General features: G+C 37.1%; 3 protein-coding genes across 4 annotated transcripts; all 3 read right to left on the bottom strand.

The window, feature by feature from the left end:
- Positions 1-860: 860 nt before the first annotated feature.
- LOC148153870 (uncharacterized) lies at positions 861-3,750 on the bottom strand. Its single transcript, XM_088015902.1, has 5 exons — positions 3,520-3,750; positions 3,094-3,417; positions 2,843-2,956; positions 2,716-2,750; positions 861-2,201 (listed from the first exon to the last, which is right to left on the bottom strand). The coding sequence occupies exons 1-5, from the start codon at positions 3,560-3,562 to the stop codon at positions 2,079-2,081; spliced, it is 639 nt and encodes a 212-aa protein (XP_087872028.1). The 5' UTR covers positions 3,563-3,750; the 3' UTR covers positions 861-2,078.
- Positions 3,751-3,883: 133 nt separating this feature from the next.
- LOC106920514 (uncharacterized) lies at positions 3,884-6,761 on the bottom strand. 2 transcript variants are annotated; one of them, XM_088015901.1, is made up of 5 exons: positions 6,222-6,761; positions 5,789-6,118; positions 5,534-5,644; positions 5,418-5,452; positions 3,884-5,092 (listed from the first exon to the last, which is right to left on the bottom strand). In XM_088015901.1, the coding sequence occupies exons 1-5, from the start codon at positions 6,262-6,264 to the stop codon at positions 4,970-4,972; spliced, it is 642 nt and encodes a 213-aa protein (XP_087872027.1). In that variant the 5' UTR covers positions 6,265-6,761; the 3' UTR covers positions 3,884-4,969. The 2 variants fall into 2 exon arrangements, with proteins under 2 accessions (XP_087872027.1, XP_087872026.1); XM_088015900.1 differs by having other exon boundaries at positions 5,534-5,647; positions 6,222-6,759.
- A 2,127-nt stretch (positions 6,762-8,888) lies between these two features.
- Positions 8,889-13,137, bottom strand: LOC106920512 (uncharacterized). Its single transcript, XM_014991547.2, has 6 exons — positions 12,997-13,137; positions 12,531-12,863; positions 12,373-12,414; positions 12,178-12,288; positions 12,033-12,067; positions 8,889-9,497 (listed from the first exon to the last, which is right to left on the bottom strand). Exons 1-6 carry the CDS (start codon positions 13,040-13,042, stop codon positions 9,375-9,377), a joined length of 690 nt encoding a protein of 229 aa, XP_014847033.2. The 5' UTR covers positions 13,043-13,137; the 3' UTR covers positions 8,889-9,374.
- Positions 13,138-14,368: the final 1,231 nt, after the last annotated feature.

The following is a 14,368-nucleotide window of genomic DNA, read 5'->3' as shown; positions in this document are numbered from 1 at the left end:
AGTAATAACAGCATTCTGTAGAATCTCTGAAAAAACTAATTAAAATATATTAGAAATATATTTTTGTTTTCCAGAACAAGGAGATCTGAACTTCAAGAATATTCAGAAAATCAGCACTTATGTTGCATTTAACAACAAATATTAAAAAATAGATGACACAGATAGGAAATTAAGAATATAATGTGATTGATCCCTCATGAGAGACAATAATTAAGAAGATTTCTTTACAATATAAAGCTGATCTACATGTTAACCAGTAACATCTGTACAAAATTTATTTTACAAGATTACATGAGCAATTTCAGATTATATCACAAATAGAATCATTTATACAAAATAGAAAGATCTGAGTGAATTACTTCTGCTGTCTGAGAGTTTTGATGGACTCACCTCATCTCAGATCTGACTCATAGATCGGTCATCTGCATTTAATATTCAGAGAAAATCATTCAGTTTGGAAACACTGGAAATGTTATCATGTGACTTTAACCATTCAGGCTTGATAGACTGCAGGACAAAACATTAAATTCAAAATCCAATTTTGTATATTTTTCAGTTTTCATAAAAGTAAATGCCTGCAACACTTTGACCATGTATTCAAAATGACTTTCCATCATGACTTACTGAGTCAGCAAAGTAAAATTCAGTTTAAATCATCTATGCATTAGTCACTATAGTAACTTCAACTTAGCCTCCTGACTACCAGTAGTTCATTTTTGTCCTCTGTAGAGGACATTTCTAAACTTGAATATCTCCCACTCCCTGCATTCTACTGAATTAATTCATTTTGGTATCTGGAGAGGACATTTAGGGCTTTTCAATGATACTACATATGAAGGGGTGGGACTTTTTTTCATATCTTTTTCTAATACATAAAATTTGTGTTCATCAGTAATAACACATTCTATGGGACGAGACAAAGTAAGTGCATAAAACCTTTTATTACCTTACGAAGAATGTGGGATTTAAAAAAAATGGTGATTGGACAATTTTTTTTTTCCTGGTAGTCAGGAGGTTAGTGTATTGAACTTTGTAGACGTTGAATTGAAGAAGTCGTGCTGTAGCCTCTCTATCCATATTAAGTTCACATTTTACACATTAAAATGTATTGCTTCTTAATCACCATGTCTGACAGTTCTTCATGTGGTTCTCAAAAGGACTTTGTGTTATATTATGTGATGGTACTGTGATATTAATAAATGTAGCTCTTAACTAATTCAAGAACTGTATCAGGAACATACTGTTTTAAGTGAAGCCTCTGAATGCAGATTTATTATATGTAAACATGTACTTTGAATCTTGAGATTTTACAAGTGGGAATAATTTTTCCTCTTGAAAATGAAGGAAATTTAAATCATGTTTCCCAACCCGACAAACACACCTCCACCAAACCCTGCACAGCAATAAAATCGCTGTGTTTTTCATCACAACACACTCATTAAGGGCAATGAAATTACATTGCTAGAAGGTGTGCATTGCTTATGTTTTAATAAAAATATGTTTTAAAATGGCAACAAAGAACACATTTTTGTGGGACATGATGGAGAAATCGCATTTATTTATTTATTTATTTATTTATTTATTTATTTATTTATTTTTCTCTCAGTATTACTCAAGGTAATACATTACTTTGTGCTCTTTATCCTAGAGTTTTTCCCAGTAGGCAGTTATGTTTTGGCAGCACTGGCATCCCATAGCTGCTATTTTGAACACTCCTCTTTAATTGAAAACAACATAAGAGACGAAATTTTCATGTTGGAGCAACACAAGGAGGAAATCCGGGCTAAATGTCAGAGGTGTGCAGCAGGTTACAGTTACTTTATGACACTTTTTATGTTTACAGTGAAATGTCAAGTGTTTTGAAACTAAAAATTCAAGTTCAAGTCAAGTCCCGAGTTTTGAGTGATCTTTTTTGACTCATGTCTCTCTCAGGTCCACTCCTCTTCCTTTATTAGTTTTTAATCAGTTCTATTAAAGCTGCCACAAGCAAAATGTGAAACTCTAATTTTTCAAAAAGAAAAAAAAACAGCATCAGGCCTGCACAGATACTGAAGCATAGATTCCACTCTGACATGAATTTATCTCGTGGCTCCATACAGTGCAGTTGTCTCCAGCTCTCTCTCTGCTGCAGGTCTTCTGTTGCTTTCAGCTTTGGGGTGAAAAGTTGGAGCAGCATAATTCAGGTCATCAGAGCTCAGATTCTGTGGATGGAGACAATTTAACCAATCAAATCATGGGAAGATAAATGGTCTAAACTTAAATAGTGCTGATTTTGTCATGCCAACCACTCAAATAACTTTTACATTACAAGTTTTTTGTCTCCCAGCCACACTCGGCATTCACACACTAGATATTCACACACTAGATATTCACACACTAGATATTCACACACTAGATATTCACACACTAGATATTCACACACTCGGCATTCACACACTCGACATTCACACACTTGACATTCACACACTCGATATTCACACACTCGACATTCACACACTCGATATTCACACACTCGACATTCACACACTTGACATTCACACACCCATTTTTAAATCAGTTGTTAACTTAGGGTGAAGTTTTTTGCCCCTACGGGGGGCAACAGCATGAGGTGGGCAAACAACCTTCTCACTGTAAGATGATTATTATTCCCACTGAACCAAACTTATAGGTTATAATCTATAATAATCACCAATAACAGAGTTTTAGTTCACATACCTCATTCTGTGGTTGAGTCTGAGTATAAACTTGTGCTAAATCACAGAAACAGTTTATCTAGTTATTTAAACATTTACAGATTCATTTGTAAATTTTTACACGTTTCATATAAATCACATATCAATACCTCTTTGCAAAATCCAAATTTTTGCAGCCAGACAGATGATGAGTATTACAAGAAAAATTGTTACAGCGCTCAGGGTCGCAGTTGGTACATTTGTTACTTCATCATACACATTTACTGAGGAGACAAACATGTATAAGTTTGGAAACTGAAATAGATGCTGTTATATTAAACTTTTGTGTTCTAAAATATGAAATTCATTTTTACATCTTTTATTTATTTTTCATATTACAGACAATACTTAAAAATCTTACCTTCAACTTTTAAATATGTTGCAGTGAAAATTACTGGGTTTCCATCTGTGCGAGATCCACAGAAATACAGTCCAGTATCAGAGAAAACCACTGATCTGATGTCTAAGAAAAGGTCTGTGATGTTGGATGTCATTGTAAATCGGCCCAGTTGAGTTTTGTTTAAACTGCTCATAGACACGATGATGGTGGCGTTTGGTCCATCAGCCAGTTTGAACCAGTGGAGAAACACAGGAACACGGCTCAGATTTGAGCACCGCAGTGTGACTTCTCCTCCAGGCTGAACAACAACTGAGTGAAACTGACAAACCGATGTCGAGCTCCAACCTGTAATGTGCATTCAAGAAAAGCAAAATAATATTTGTAATTGATTAACACACAAACAGACAGCAAAATTATATAAAAAATACATTATTTAGGCGTACTTACTGAACATGCAGAGCAAAGCTCCAAACAAGCTGAAGTTCATCATCGTGTGAAAAGTTCGACTACATCAGCTCAATGATTGAATCTGAACTGTGCTCCAGTTACTGTGATCTTACTGTATGGAGGAGGGAGGAGTGTTTTCATAGTTAACATGTTGTTGACACTGACGATGGAAAAGTTTCAAAGGATTAGATACCAACATGACAATCAGTTAAAACAATATCGTCTGGTTGACAACATAGAAAAATAAGCAGTAATGTATTTTTAAAGTGAGTTAGTCATATTCAATAAATTACAATGTTACATTTCTTTTCTGTTAACTTGGGTCATAAAGTGAAACACATTACACAGATGAATTCCACACAGATTGATGTTTTCAAGATTTTATATCTGTTATGATGATTTTCTGCTTACAGCTAATAAAGACATGGCTTTAAAATTAGAATATTACATCAGATAAATAAACATATTTTTGGTACAGAAATGTCGACTTAATTAAAAGTATGTTTAAAGGTTGTTATTCTAGAGTGATTTATTACCTGACAAGTGAACATAGTCATATTCCTTTCTGTTCTACACATTTATATCAGTAAATTAGAATATCATCAAGAAATGTATTTTGTAATTCAGCAACAAATGAAACTAGCTTCTTGTACAGTTATGTGGAAATATTACACAGTAATAATAACATATTTTGATCTAGCAGTTTATAATATTCAACTAATATAAACAGAGAGCTAAAACAACAGGAAATACTTATTAAAGTTTTTGTAACTTATATCTAGGCAGATTTACACATGGCTCATATTCCTCCCATTTTTTGATGATGGATTTAACTGAACTCCAGGGGATGCTCAGTGTCTAAGAATTTTTTTGTATCCATCCCTTGACTTATTCTTTCAATGAACATTTCTCTGAGCTGCTTGGAGTTTTCTTTAGTCTTTGTGCTGTAATGGCAGCCAGGAATGCTGATGAACCAGTGATGGACTTTTATGACCAATCACTTCAGACACTCACTGCAATCATATGATCTCCATTCCACTCATTGTGAGACTGATAGAACCAATTGGTTGGACCTCTGCTGAATTAGGTCATTTGCTTTAAAGGTGTCAGTGTCAGAATCACTTTATTATTGGAAAATATTTCTTGCAGCATTGTCAGAAAAAATATATAAAAAACAGAAACAGAGTGATAATCACACCACAACATTGGCAAAGCAGCAACAAAGAATCTATGAAATATGAGAACTAATGATAATATAAAACAATCAGGCTAAATGACAAACAATCACACCAGTTCAGGTTTACATGAATCAAGTCCACCCATCTGGCTTTCTCTATGCAATACTGTCACATTTATCAGATTTATTGAATCTTCTGCAAACAGAACTTGAAATGCTAATGTTTGAATAAAACAAAACTCAAACAAAAACAGCCTAAAGTCTGACATGAATTTATCTCGTGGCTCCATACAGTGCAGTTGTCTCCAGCTCTCTCTCTGCTGCAGGTCTTCTGTTGCTTCCAGCTTTGGGGTGAAAAGTTGGAGCAACATAATTCAGGTCATCAGAGCTCAGATTCTGTGGATAGAGACATTTTAACCAATCAAATCATGGGGAGGTAAATGGTCTAAACTTAAATAGTGCTGTTCTTGTCACACCGACCACTCAAATAACTTTTACATTACAAGTCTAATTCTCCCAGCCACATTCAACATTCACACAACTGTGCTTAAATTAATAAGTAATTTAGGTTTAAGTTTCTTCTCCAACAACATGCAGCAGGGAAAGCTGAATAAACTGAGAAACTTCTAACAGCAAGATGATTATTATTTACACTGCTGCACACCAAAGTTATGATACATAATAATTACCGAAAACAGATCTGAGTTCAGTTTTGACATACCTCATTTCGTGGTTGACTCTGAGTGTAAACTTGATCTAAATAACAGAAACAGTTCATCTGGTTGGTTATCCAGAATTTGTACATTTCTTAATTTTGCTTGCGTGACAAAATAATACCTGTCTGAAAAATCCCATTTTTTGCCATCAGACAGTAGATCAGTAACACAAAGAAAAGGGTCACAGAACTCATGATCGCAGTTGGTACATTTATACCTTCATCACTCACATCTACTGAGGAGACAAACAAATATAAGTTTAGAAACTACAATAGATGCTGCAATATTGACTTACCTATTGGAAAGTATAAAACTGATTTCTAATTATTCTGTAGAGTTATTTTTCTTATTTGGTTTATAGGTTTTAAAATCGTACCTTCAACTTTTAAATATGTTGCAGTGACAATTACTGGGTTTCCATCTGTGCGAGATCCACAGAAATACAGTCCAGTATCAGAGAAAACCACTGATCTGATGTCTAAGAAAAGGTCTGTGATGTTAGATGTCATTGTAAATCGGCCCAGTTGAGTTTTGTTCCATTCAGCACTGCTCGTAGACACGATGACGGTGGCATTTGGTCCATCAGCCAGTTTGAACCAGTGGAGAAACACAGGAACACGGCTCAGATTTGAGCACCGCAGTGTGACTTCTCCTCCAGGCTGAACAACAACTGAGTGAAACTGACAAACCGATGTCAAGCTCCAACCTGTAATGTGCATTCAAGAAAAACGAAATAATATTTATAAGTGATGATATTAGCACATGAACAGCAAAATTATATAAAAAATACATTATTTAGGCGTACTTACTGTACATGCAGAGCAAAGCTCCAAACAAGCTGAAGTTCATCATCGTGTGAAAAGTTCAACTACATCAGCTCAATGATTGAATCTGAACTGTGCTCCAGTTACTGTGATCTTACTGTATGGAGGAGGGAGGAGTGTTTTCATAGTTAGCTGGTTGTTGACACTGACGATGGAAAAGTTTTAAATGATTAGATACCAACATGACGGCAATTAGTTAAAACAATATCATGTGATTCGATAAAATAAAAATAAGTGGTGAGGTATTTAAAAGTATTTGAGTTGATGAAACACGGGTTACATTGTTGATTTATCACAAATTAGAATATTATTCGAAAGCTAATTTTTTCAGTAATTCAGTTCAGTGAAGCACATTATGTTCAAACTCAGTCTGAAAGCTGAGGCTCTTTTTGAGGTGGTTTGAGAATTTCAATTGGTCAAAAGAATAAAAAAAACTAAACATGGAGGGCGGCGCTGTGGTGGTGCAGGGGTAAAACACAACCTATATTAAATGGAGGCCTGCAGGTTTGTCACAGGTTGGAGTCCAGACCTGATGATTCTTGCAGCATGTCTTCACCCTCTCTTATTACCCACCTTCTTGACTAAACACTTTCAAACAAAGGTCACTAAACCTTAAAAAACATGAAATCAGTCAAATGAAAAATATTCTGGGATATGCAAAGCAACTGCCACTATGGCCATGTTGGGACATTCAAGTAGGTTCACCCTGAAAACAGACCTCAAAATAGTATCAAGTATCCAAAAACGCTAAAATGTCATCACATGACCCAGTGCTTGGTATCGTTGATATGAAAAGACATGTCAATCAGAAAGAGACGGCCTAAGTTGAACTTCTATTGGAGATGTGCAAGAAGGAAATCCTTTTGTCTCTGAGAAAAAGCTGGCAGCCAAACTTAGTTCATTTTTCCAGAGAGAATGCAGACAAAACTGAAAGACTGGAAAGTGTCAGAATTTGGGAACGTTTTTATGCTGCAGGACCTGAGCAGCTCTAGTACACTCAATAAATACAATCACATATCAGAGAGTTTTTGTAATAAAATTAGAGACCATTGTGAAAAACTTTAAAGCTGTAACCCCAAAGACATCTTAAACATTAAAGTTATTAAATAGGAAAGCTTATCTTTCCTATGTGAGGTCAGACAGTAGATGAATGTGAGAACTGTCTTTAAGTTACTCACTGTGGGGATCTGGAAAATTTTATGCCTTATTTTTACTTAAAATATTTTAACTATTTTAAGTAAAAAGTACAGTGTAGTACAAATACTCCAAGAAATATTATTATTATTATTATTATTATTATTACAGCTTTTATTAGCAAACTGCACGTTTCTGATGTTATGACCTGCTGGTGAGGACACTCAGGAATAAAGATAAGAAAAAATAATGGTTTGGTCATTTACTGATAGATCAGTGATAAATGGTCATGGTCATGTAGTCACTGACCTCCATGACGGCTTTAATTGTGCTCCGTTCCTGAGGGGACAGGGTCCCTTTGAGAGTGAGGGCCAACTGGGGAGAACTCCAAGGATTCCCATCTTATGGATGACGTCACTACAGGTGGGAAAAGCCTGAGGGAAAAATCAGTTTCCTTTATGTTTGTTACTGATGGGTCCCCCAATGCAACAAAGTCCAATCCAGAAAGAGGCGATCAGAATGGAGAGGCAGCTGGCTGAACAAACCAGTAAAACCAAACCAGCTGAGAGGAAGTGGTTACATCAGTGGTCTCAAACTCCTGCCCTCAAGGCCTGGGGTCTTGCAACTTAAGATGTCTCTCTGCTTCAGCAACACCTGGCTCCAATACGAACTCATTAGCAGAGCTCTGTAGAGCTGGACTGCATGCTAGTGAGGCCATTTTACCACTTAATTCAGGTGTGTAGGACAAAGGATCCATCAAAAAGTTGCTGGTCCTCCAGAAATACAGTTTGAGACCACTGGGTTAGATGAGCTGAAGGTGGTGGGAGATAGAAGAACTCTGGCTGAAATAATACCAGTGTCCCTCACATCATGCATGAAGTTATTACAGAAGTGAAAATCTCTGTTAGTGACAGTGATTGCTGCATCTTATGTGTACAACAAAGCGTCACCATAGATCCTTCCTCTCAGCAGCTGTTAGATTTTAGAACCTTCAATGCTCCCAACAAAATCAGCAGATATTTATATCCCTGCAGTTATTTGTACATCCTGGTGTTTTCTTTTGACCTGAGTATGCTATTATAATACTAATGAGTGTTAGTTTTCCCATGTTGTATATTTACCCTTATTTTTCATTATTATTTTTTATCTTAGATCCATATACATGTTTCATTTGCCTTTAACTTTCTACATGCATACCTGGATTTTCCCACTGTGAGATACAGTACAATACAGGACATTTCTATTCTATTCTATTCTATTCTATTCTATTCTATTCTATTCTAACTCCTGTACAGTTTGTAGTTTCTGCAGAGGGTCAGTTTAAAGGACAGGAGTCGTGCTTTAGTGTGAGAAGTTTTTGTTGCACGTGTTTTGTTTTGTTTTGTTTTCTGCAGAGCTGCAGGCCAGTTTCTATGTGGTAAAATCTCACCTCAGTGGAAAGTAACATGTGGGTGGGGTTACCAGATTCACTGTTGTTTACAAATATGTTGAATGGCAAAGAATGATTGTTATACAGGGTGATGATTGCTAATTTTCTTTTATTACATTAACAATAACTTCATAAACACAAAGGCTGATATTTAATCTAGAATGACTCGGTGAGTTTAGTCTGCTTTTGATTTCATTATCTTGCAGACCTGCTGATTTCAGTTGCACTTGACCACAGTGGGCTGCCTCTTCCTGTGAAATGAGCTGATGTTTATCTCCCCTGCCCATCCCCCAGACCTCCAGGAGCCCATATGACTTTCAGTCTCAGTTTCCTCATTGCATGTGTCTCAAGTGAGCCCTTTTTATACAACATGAAATAATTTCTTGTGCATAACAAAAATAAAAATCATTCATTGACGTAGGGATGTATAAAGTAACTGGATACAGTTTAACTAGATTTTTTAAATACTAGCTAATAGACATTTAAGAGTTTTGTCTCTAATTCAGATACAAATAAACTGCATTGAATTCACTTTTTCACCACAAACATTTTCAGCCAAATATACAAGATGATATTTATGTGCTGTTGGTATACTGAACATGAGTCTCCACTGCGATGTGTTTTGTCGCCTTCATGATTTGTTCAGTCTTTGGAAAGAACCTCAGCAGAGCAGAGTGAAGGTCAGAAGAGCCCAGAGTCTGGAAACAGAGGAATCAGTATTATGGAAGAGAAACATCTGAACTCGTGGCAGCCATTTTGTTTACCGTGTCACACTCAGCTCAGTTTTATTCAGTTTATTTATATGGCGCCATTTCACAACAAATGTCATTTTGAGACACTTTACAAAAGAAAAAAAAAATTTAATTCAATCACACATACATTCCAATTGATCCTCAAATACAGTAAGCTCAGTTAATAATTAAAAGTAATTTAAAAACTTTCTATTATGATACATAGCATCCCATCAGGCACATGTAGGCCTGCCTGACCTGGGCTGCACTGCTGTGGTGCGCCCCACGCTGACTAACTGCATCTAGTGGATAACACCTAAAATAACTGTAGCCCAGTGATAAACTGAGGTTATGGTAGTTACTATTTGTTAAGGTTAATTTTACATAGTTCAAAATAAGATACAAGTATATTAAAAGGTCACTATTGAGTAATTACCTTATTTGATGATTAAAACTATTGTTTGTTAGTGAGCTATTGTGTAAATATTGTAACTGAAAGAAGCAGTGTGACGTAAGCTGCACTGCGCATTTTCTGATCTCACCATTTTCATTGGTAGTGGGGACAGTTTGTCCGGTGCGGGACTGGGGATTGGTGGAGAGGAGGAGAGGGCGGGAGCAAGGGGGAGAGTGGTAAGGGTGGAGAACGGAGGCGGACGAGGAGAGAAAAAAAAGAGGAATAAATAAGAAAGGAAAAAAGACAGACGAAAAGGAGAGACAAAGGGACAACAGGACGAAAGGGCACGGAAGTCGGGAGAAGTTGAAGGAGTTCAGTTGACGCTGGAGGGACGAGCCAAGAGGGGACCGGAGCAAGTGGTCGCGACGGACTTCGGGCTAAGCTAAGTGGGCTAACGCTTTAGCGCCACGATCCTGCGGCAGCCGTTGAGCCCCTGCGGAGTTGAGAGGAGGGAGGCATCTCAGCGTTTCCTATGTTTTCCCCGAATTGCACCGCTCTCAAATTGTTTCTTTCCTTCGTCCTCCCTCTGGGATTTCAACATCTACGCCTCGTTGGTCACAGGCCTGCAACGTTGGGTTTTCTCCGGGTTTTTCCCATTTTCCCACCACCATTTGAAGGTCGTGAGTAGAACTGACTGTTCAGGACGATATACTAACTTGGACATTGCTTGTGAACATTAATTGTTTAGTTGGCCTGCCTTATGTGCTGCCTTATGTGAAAAGTATATGTTGTTTTTTGTTTTTTTTGTTTTGTTTTCCCTAAATCTTAAAAGTGTTCACAGCTTACAGTTCAACTGGTGATTAACAGTGAGGGTTCCCTGTCACCTTAGTTAATAAAGTGAAGCTGAGTAATTTTGCCTGAATTTCCATTTCTCTGGGTCATATTTGTTACAAACCAGGTCAGTAGTATTGCCTACATAATGGTGTACCTCATTGATGTCGAACCCAAGCACCCACCATTTTAGTTTCTTTCTCATAGAGTGGTTTAAGGTGCTACATAACATAATTATTTACATCAGAGTTTCTTCAAGCTGAAAGAAAACATAATCTAACATGTTTAACTTATTAAAATCTTCTGCTTATCCAAAGTCGGGTCATAGTAATGTATGAATAGTCATGTAACCTTCAATTACAACCCCATTCTTTTGAACGGCTCTTTGCCCTGAGTGATTGTATTTACTTAATCAGCGAATAAATACAGTGCAAGAAAGGGTTCATATTTTATGAAAACATATAACCAGCTCCTATTGGGAAATGCCAAATATTTAGACATGGTTTAAGTCCACTAAAGGTCAGAGTTCAGAGGCTAACACAGAAGCTCAAAGCCTTATTGGGATATTGAACAAAGGCTGAAAGCTTCTAAATATATATGTCTAACTAGTTACAGTTGTTGAGAGTCACTTCTGGGGTGTGTGGTTATTACAAAGTAATGTAGATCAACATACTTGGTAGCTGATCTGATTTGGGGATATTTCTTCCCCAATGTCTTGAGGCCTGATTGTTTGCAGAGTGTCAACATTCTTCATATCCTCGTGTCTTCTTCATATTTTCTTATATCCTTGTGTTTGACATCAGAATACACTCTTTCTGAATCGGTACATAACTCAAACACCTCCAGCAGAGACTTGTTATTGGCTTTGTCACGGCCAGTTCAATATGCATCCACATAAAAAGAAAAATCCTATCTGTACTCAGTTATCTACTCATAAATACTGGATGAACTCAGAGTGATAAGTGCTTTTTAGCACTTGTGTCAAAAATTAGTAGGGAAGCACTAATCTAGGTGTAGCTGAATCCATCTGATAGGTTTCAACAGTCAAGTCAATGACTGTGATCATGAAGCAAGCAGCCAGAAAGTCACAATCACAAAAACAAAGGATAATATATCTCTAGTTTCAGTATGTTGTAGTTATTTTTATAAACACGATACTGCTCCAGTTAGTTTTCCACCATCAGTTATCTTTTTTGTTCATGTCAGTTTTCGCGATTTTGTTCATTTTAGTTGACTATAGTAACTGTGGTTCATACAGTTTAAATTACTCAGTTTACCTTGTTTCTTTCTTTTTGCAGCTTTAAGCTTGAAGCTAAAAAAGACAAATGGAAAAGTTTGGTTAGTTAATTACTGATTTCATATTTATTATTCTGTTCTAAATTATTTTAAAATAAGTTGTACAGTGATATAATCAAACTGTACCTCTCTCCAGTCTCCTGTTTTTAACAGCCAGAACAACGACTGTTACAGAGAGAAGAGCAGTCAGAGCACCTAAAATCCCAGGCATCAGGTCCATCAGTTGGTCAGCAGCTTCTGTAAATATTTACATATTAAAGTGGGATTTTTTTTTTACTGCAGTAAAATCCAGGGAACTCTTCTCTAAGACAAATAACCTACTTTTATTATCAGAATCCTCCTCATCTTTGGAGTCTTCATGAGCTGAAAGTACGGATGATATTTTTTGGTCAGTTATTTCTTTTTTTTAAATTTTGCAATAACTTGGTATTTCAACAGCGACATTCTCAGATTGTTAAGGTACACAGAGTCAGACTTACCTTTAATGATTAACTCTGTTGCACTGCCAACAACTGCATGTTTCTTTATATAAAATCCACAGAAATACAATCCAGAGTCCATCAGGTCCACTTGTTTGATGTGAAGAAAGACAGTCGTCACGTTGGAGCTCATGTTAAATTTTTCACTCTGGAATCCATGGCAGTACGAAGGTTCACCTTCAGAACCGTACATGGAGGAGATGCAGCTGGGTTTGGTTCCATTAATCACTCTGAACCAGTCTGTCTGGGTTGGAGATGAAGAAAGGTTGGAGCAGAACAGAGTGATGTCCTCACCAGGATGAACCTCCACAGTTAGAGACTCACAGATCCAACCTGAAACAAGCAGATTCAACTGTAAGACGACAAAATAAATCAGTAAGAATGGAATCCTGATTCACATGTTAAAGTTAAAGAACACACAGTTAAAATGGAGTCCACGATGAACATGATTTAATATTTTACTTACTTTGGCTGCAGAGCAGTATGGCTGTTATCTGCATGAAGTTCCCCATTCTGCGTACAACAATGTCTCAGTTTGGCCGCTTCTTATGTAGGGGGATTTATTAGAAAGGGGAGTGGTGAACAGTTCACTTCACGTCAAAAGGCTTTTGTTTTTCTTGACCAAACTTTAGCTTTAGAAATATGCAATTCAACTTGAAAAAGTTTAATTATTTAAATACCGTCAGTAAACTAATCAGTTTGGTTATTATCAACTACTTTATTCTGAACCTAGTGTGGCACTCTGTCGTTCTAAAGTAGTCTTGTGAAGAGGATAAACATAGTTACAGTGACTTCTTTGAACAATCCTTCACCACCATCATCTCCAGAGGTTCCACATCAGTCTCTGGAACAGAACCAGCCTTCTTTATCACCCAGTTCAGGTTTTTTAAATCCCTGGCTCTGATGCTGCTGCCCCAGCAGGTGATGGCAGAAGAGATTACAGTCCCCACAACAGACTCAATGAAGATATGCAGCATCTTGCTGCAAACACTGAAGTTTATCTACATCAATGTTTCTCAATTCCAGTCCTCATGGACCACTGAGCTGCATATGTTAGATGTGTCTCTCTTCCAGAACAGCTGATTCAAATGACTGCATGACCTCTTCTGCATTGCATTAAGTGCTGCAGAAGGTCATTAATCACCCATCCATTCAAGTCAGGTGTGAGGCAGAAGGGAAGCACCTGTAACATGTAAAGTTAAAAGGTAAAGTTGTTTAAAGGGTTAAGTTATAGAATAATATTACCAACTTTGAATGTCTCACAGAGGGCTGTTCATTCTCAGAGCTACGTAGACAGCTCAGAGAGCTACGGACCGGCTGTCTGCAGTTGGTTTGCAGACTAAACCGACTGCAAGAGACTAAACTGTCTCTTGCAGACGAAACCGACAAGCCAGGAAAGGTGAGCATCGATCAGTGAAGCAGCCAGGAGGCCCACTGTAATTCTGGAGAAGTTGCAGAGACTAATCACTCTGATTGAATAATCTGTCAGCAGGATAACTGTTAGATGTATAATGACCTGTTTGAAATAATGTCCACAAGCCATGTAGGAAATACAGCAAACATGTGAAAGACCAAGGTCTGGTTAGAAGAGACCAAAATGTAACTTTTTGGGTTACATGCATAACACTACAGTTCTTGGTGCAGTAAAAGATTTCAAATGTGGAGTGCTAAATTGCTTGCGTAAAAGTGGTGCATACTGCTCTACATAAATGAGCTGCTGGTTATAATTATAGACAGTTTAGTAGAACAAAGCAGCCGTAAAATAAAAATCAGGTTTAAAGTCGTGAAGCTGGAGGTTCTGGTGGAGGATCAAAATAAACGCCTAGGAGAACCTCAGC

The sequence above is a fragment of the Poecilia mexicana genome, unplaced genomic scaffold, assembly GCF_051168715.1.
Source record: "Poecilia mexicana isolate PSO_F unplaced genomic scaffold, ASM5116871v1 scaffold_18, whole genome shotgun sequence".
NCBI classification, from domain to species: Eukaryota; Metazoa; Chordata; class Actinopteri; order Cyprinodontiformes; family Poeciliidae; genus Poecilia; species Poecilia mexicana.
The sequence above is the reverse complement of the archived record's forward strand: the minus strand, read 5'-3'. Positions and strand labels throughout refer to the sequence as shown.

Bases quoted from the DNA above. Each gene is read 5' to 3' on its own strand.
- LOC148153870 (XM_088015902.1), bottom strand. From the start codon at position 3,562: ATGATGAACTTCAGCTTGTTTGGAGCTTTGCTCTGCATGTTCA. The intron at 2,957-3,093 runs GTAAGATTTTTA...TTGTCTCCTCAG, and splicing joins AACATATTTAAAAGTTGAAG to TAAATGTGTATGATGAAGTA. The intron at 2,202-2,715 runs GTATGTGAACTA...CTCCATCCACAG, and splicing joins AGACTCAACCACAGAATGAG to AATCTGAGCTCTGATGACCT.
- LOC106920514 (XM_088015900.1), bottom strand. From the start codon at position 6,264: ATGATGAACTTCAGCTTGTTTGGAGCTTTGCTCTGCATGTACA. The intron at 5,453-5,533 runs GTATTATTTTGT...TCTGTTATTTAG, and splicing joins AAATGGGATTTTTCAGACAG to ATCAAGTTTACACTCAGAGT. The intron at 5,093-5,417 runs GTATGTCAAAAC...CTCTATCCACAG, and splicing joins AGAGTCAACCACGAAATGAG to AATCTGAGCTCTGATGACCT.
- LOC106920512 (XM_014991547.2), bottom strand. From the start codon at position 13,042: ATGGGGAACTTCATGCAGATAACAGCCATACTGCTCTGCAGCCAAA. The intron at 12,864-12,996 runs GTAAGTAAAATA...TGCTTGTTTCAG, and splicing joins CATACTGCTCTGCAGCCAAA to GTTGGATCTGTGAGTCTCTA. The intron at 9,498-12,032 runs GTAAACTGAGTA...CTCTGTTTCCAG, and splicing joins TGCAAAAAGAAAGAAACAAG to ACTCTGGGCTCTTCTGACCT.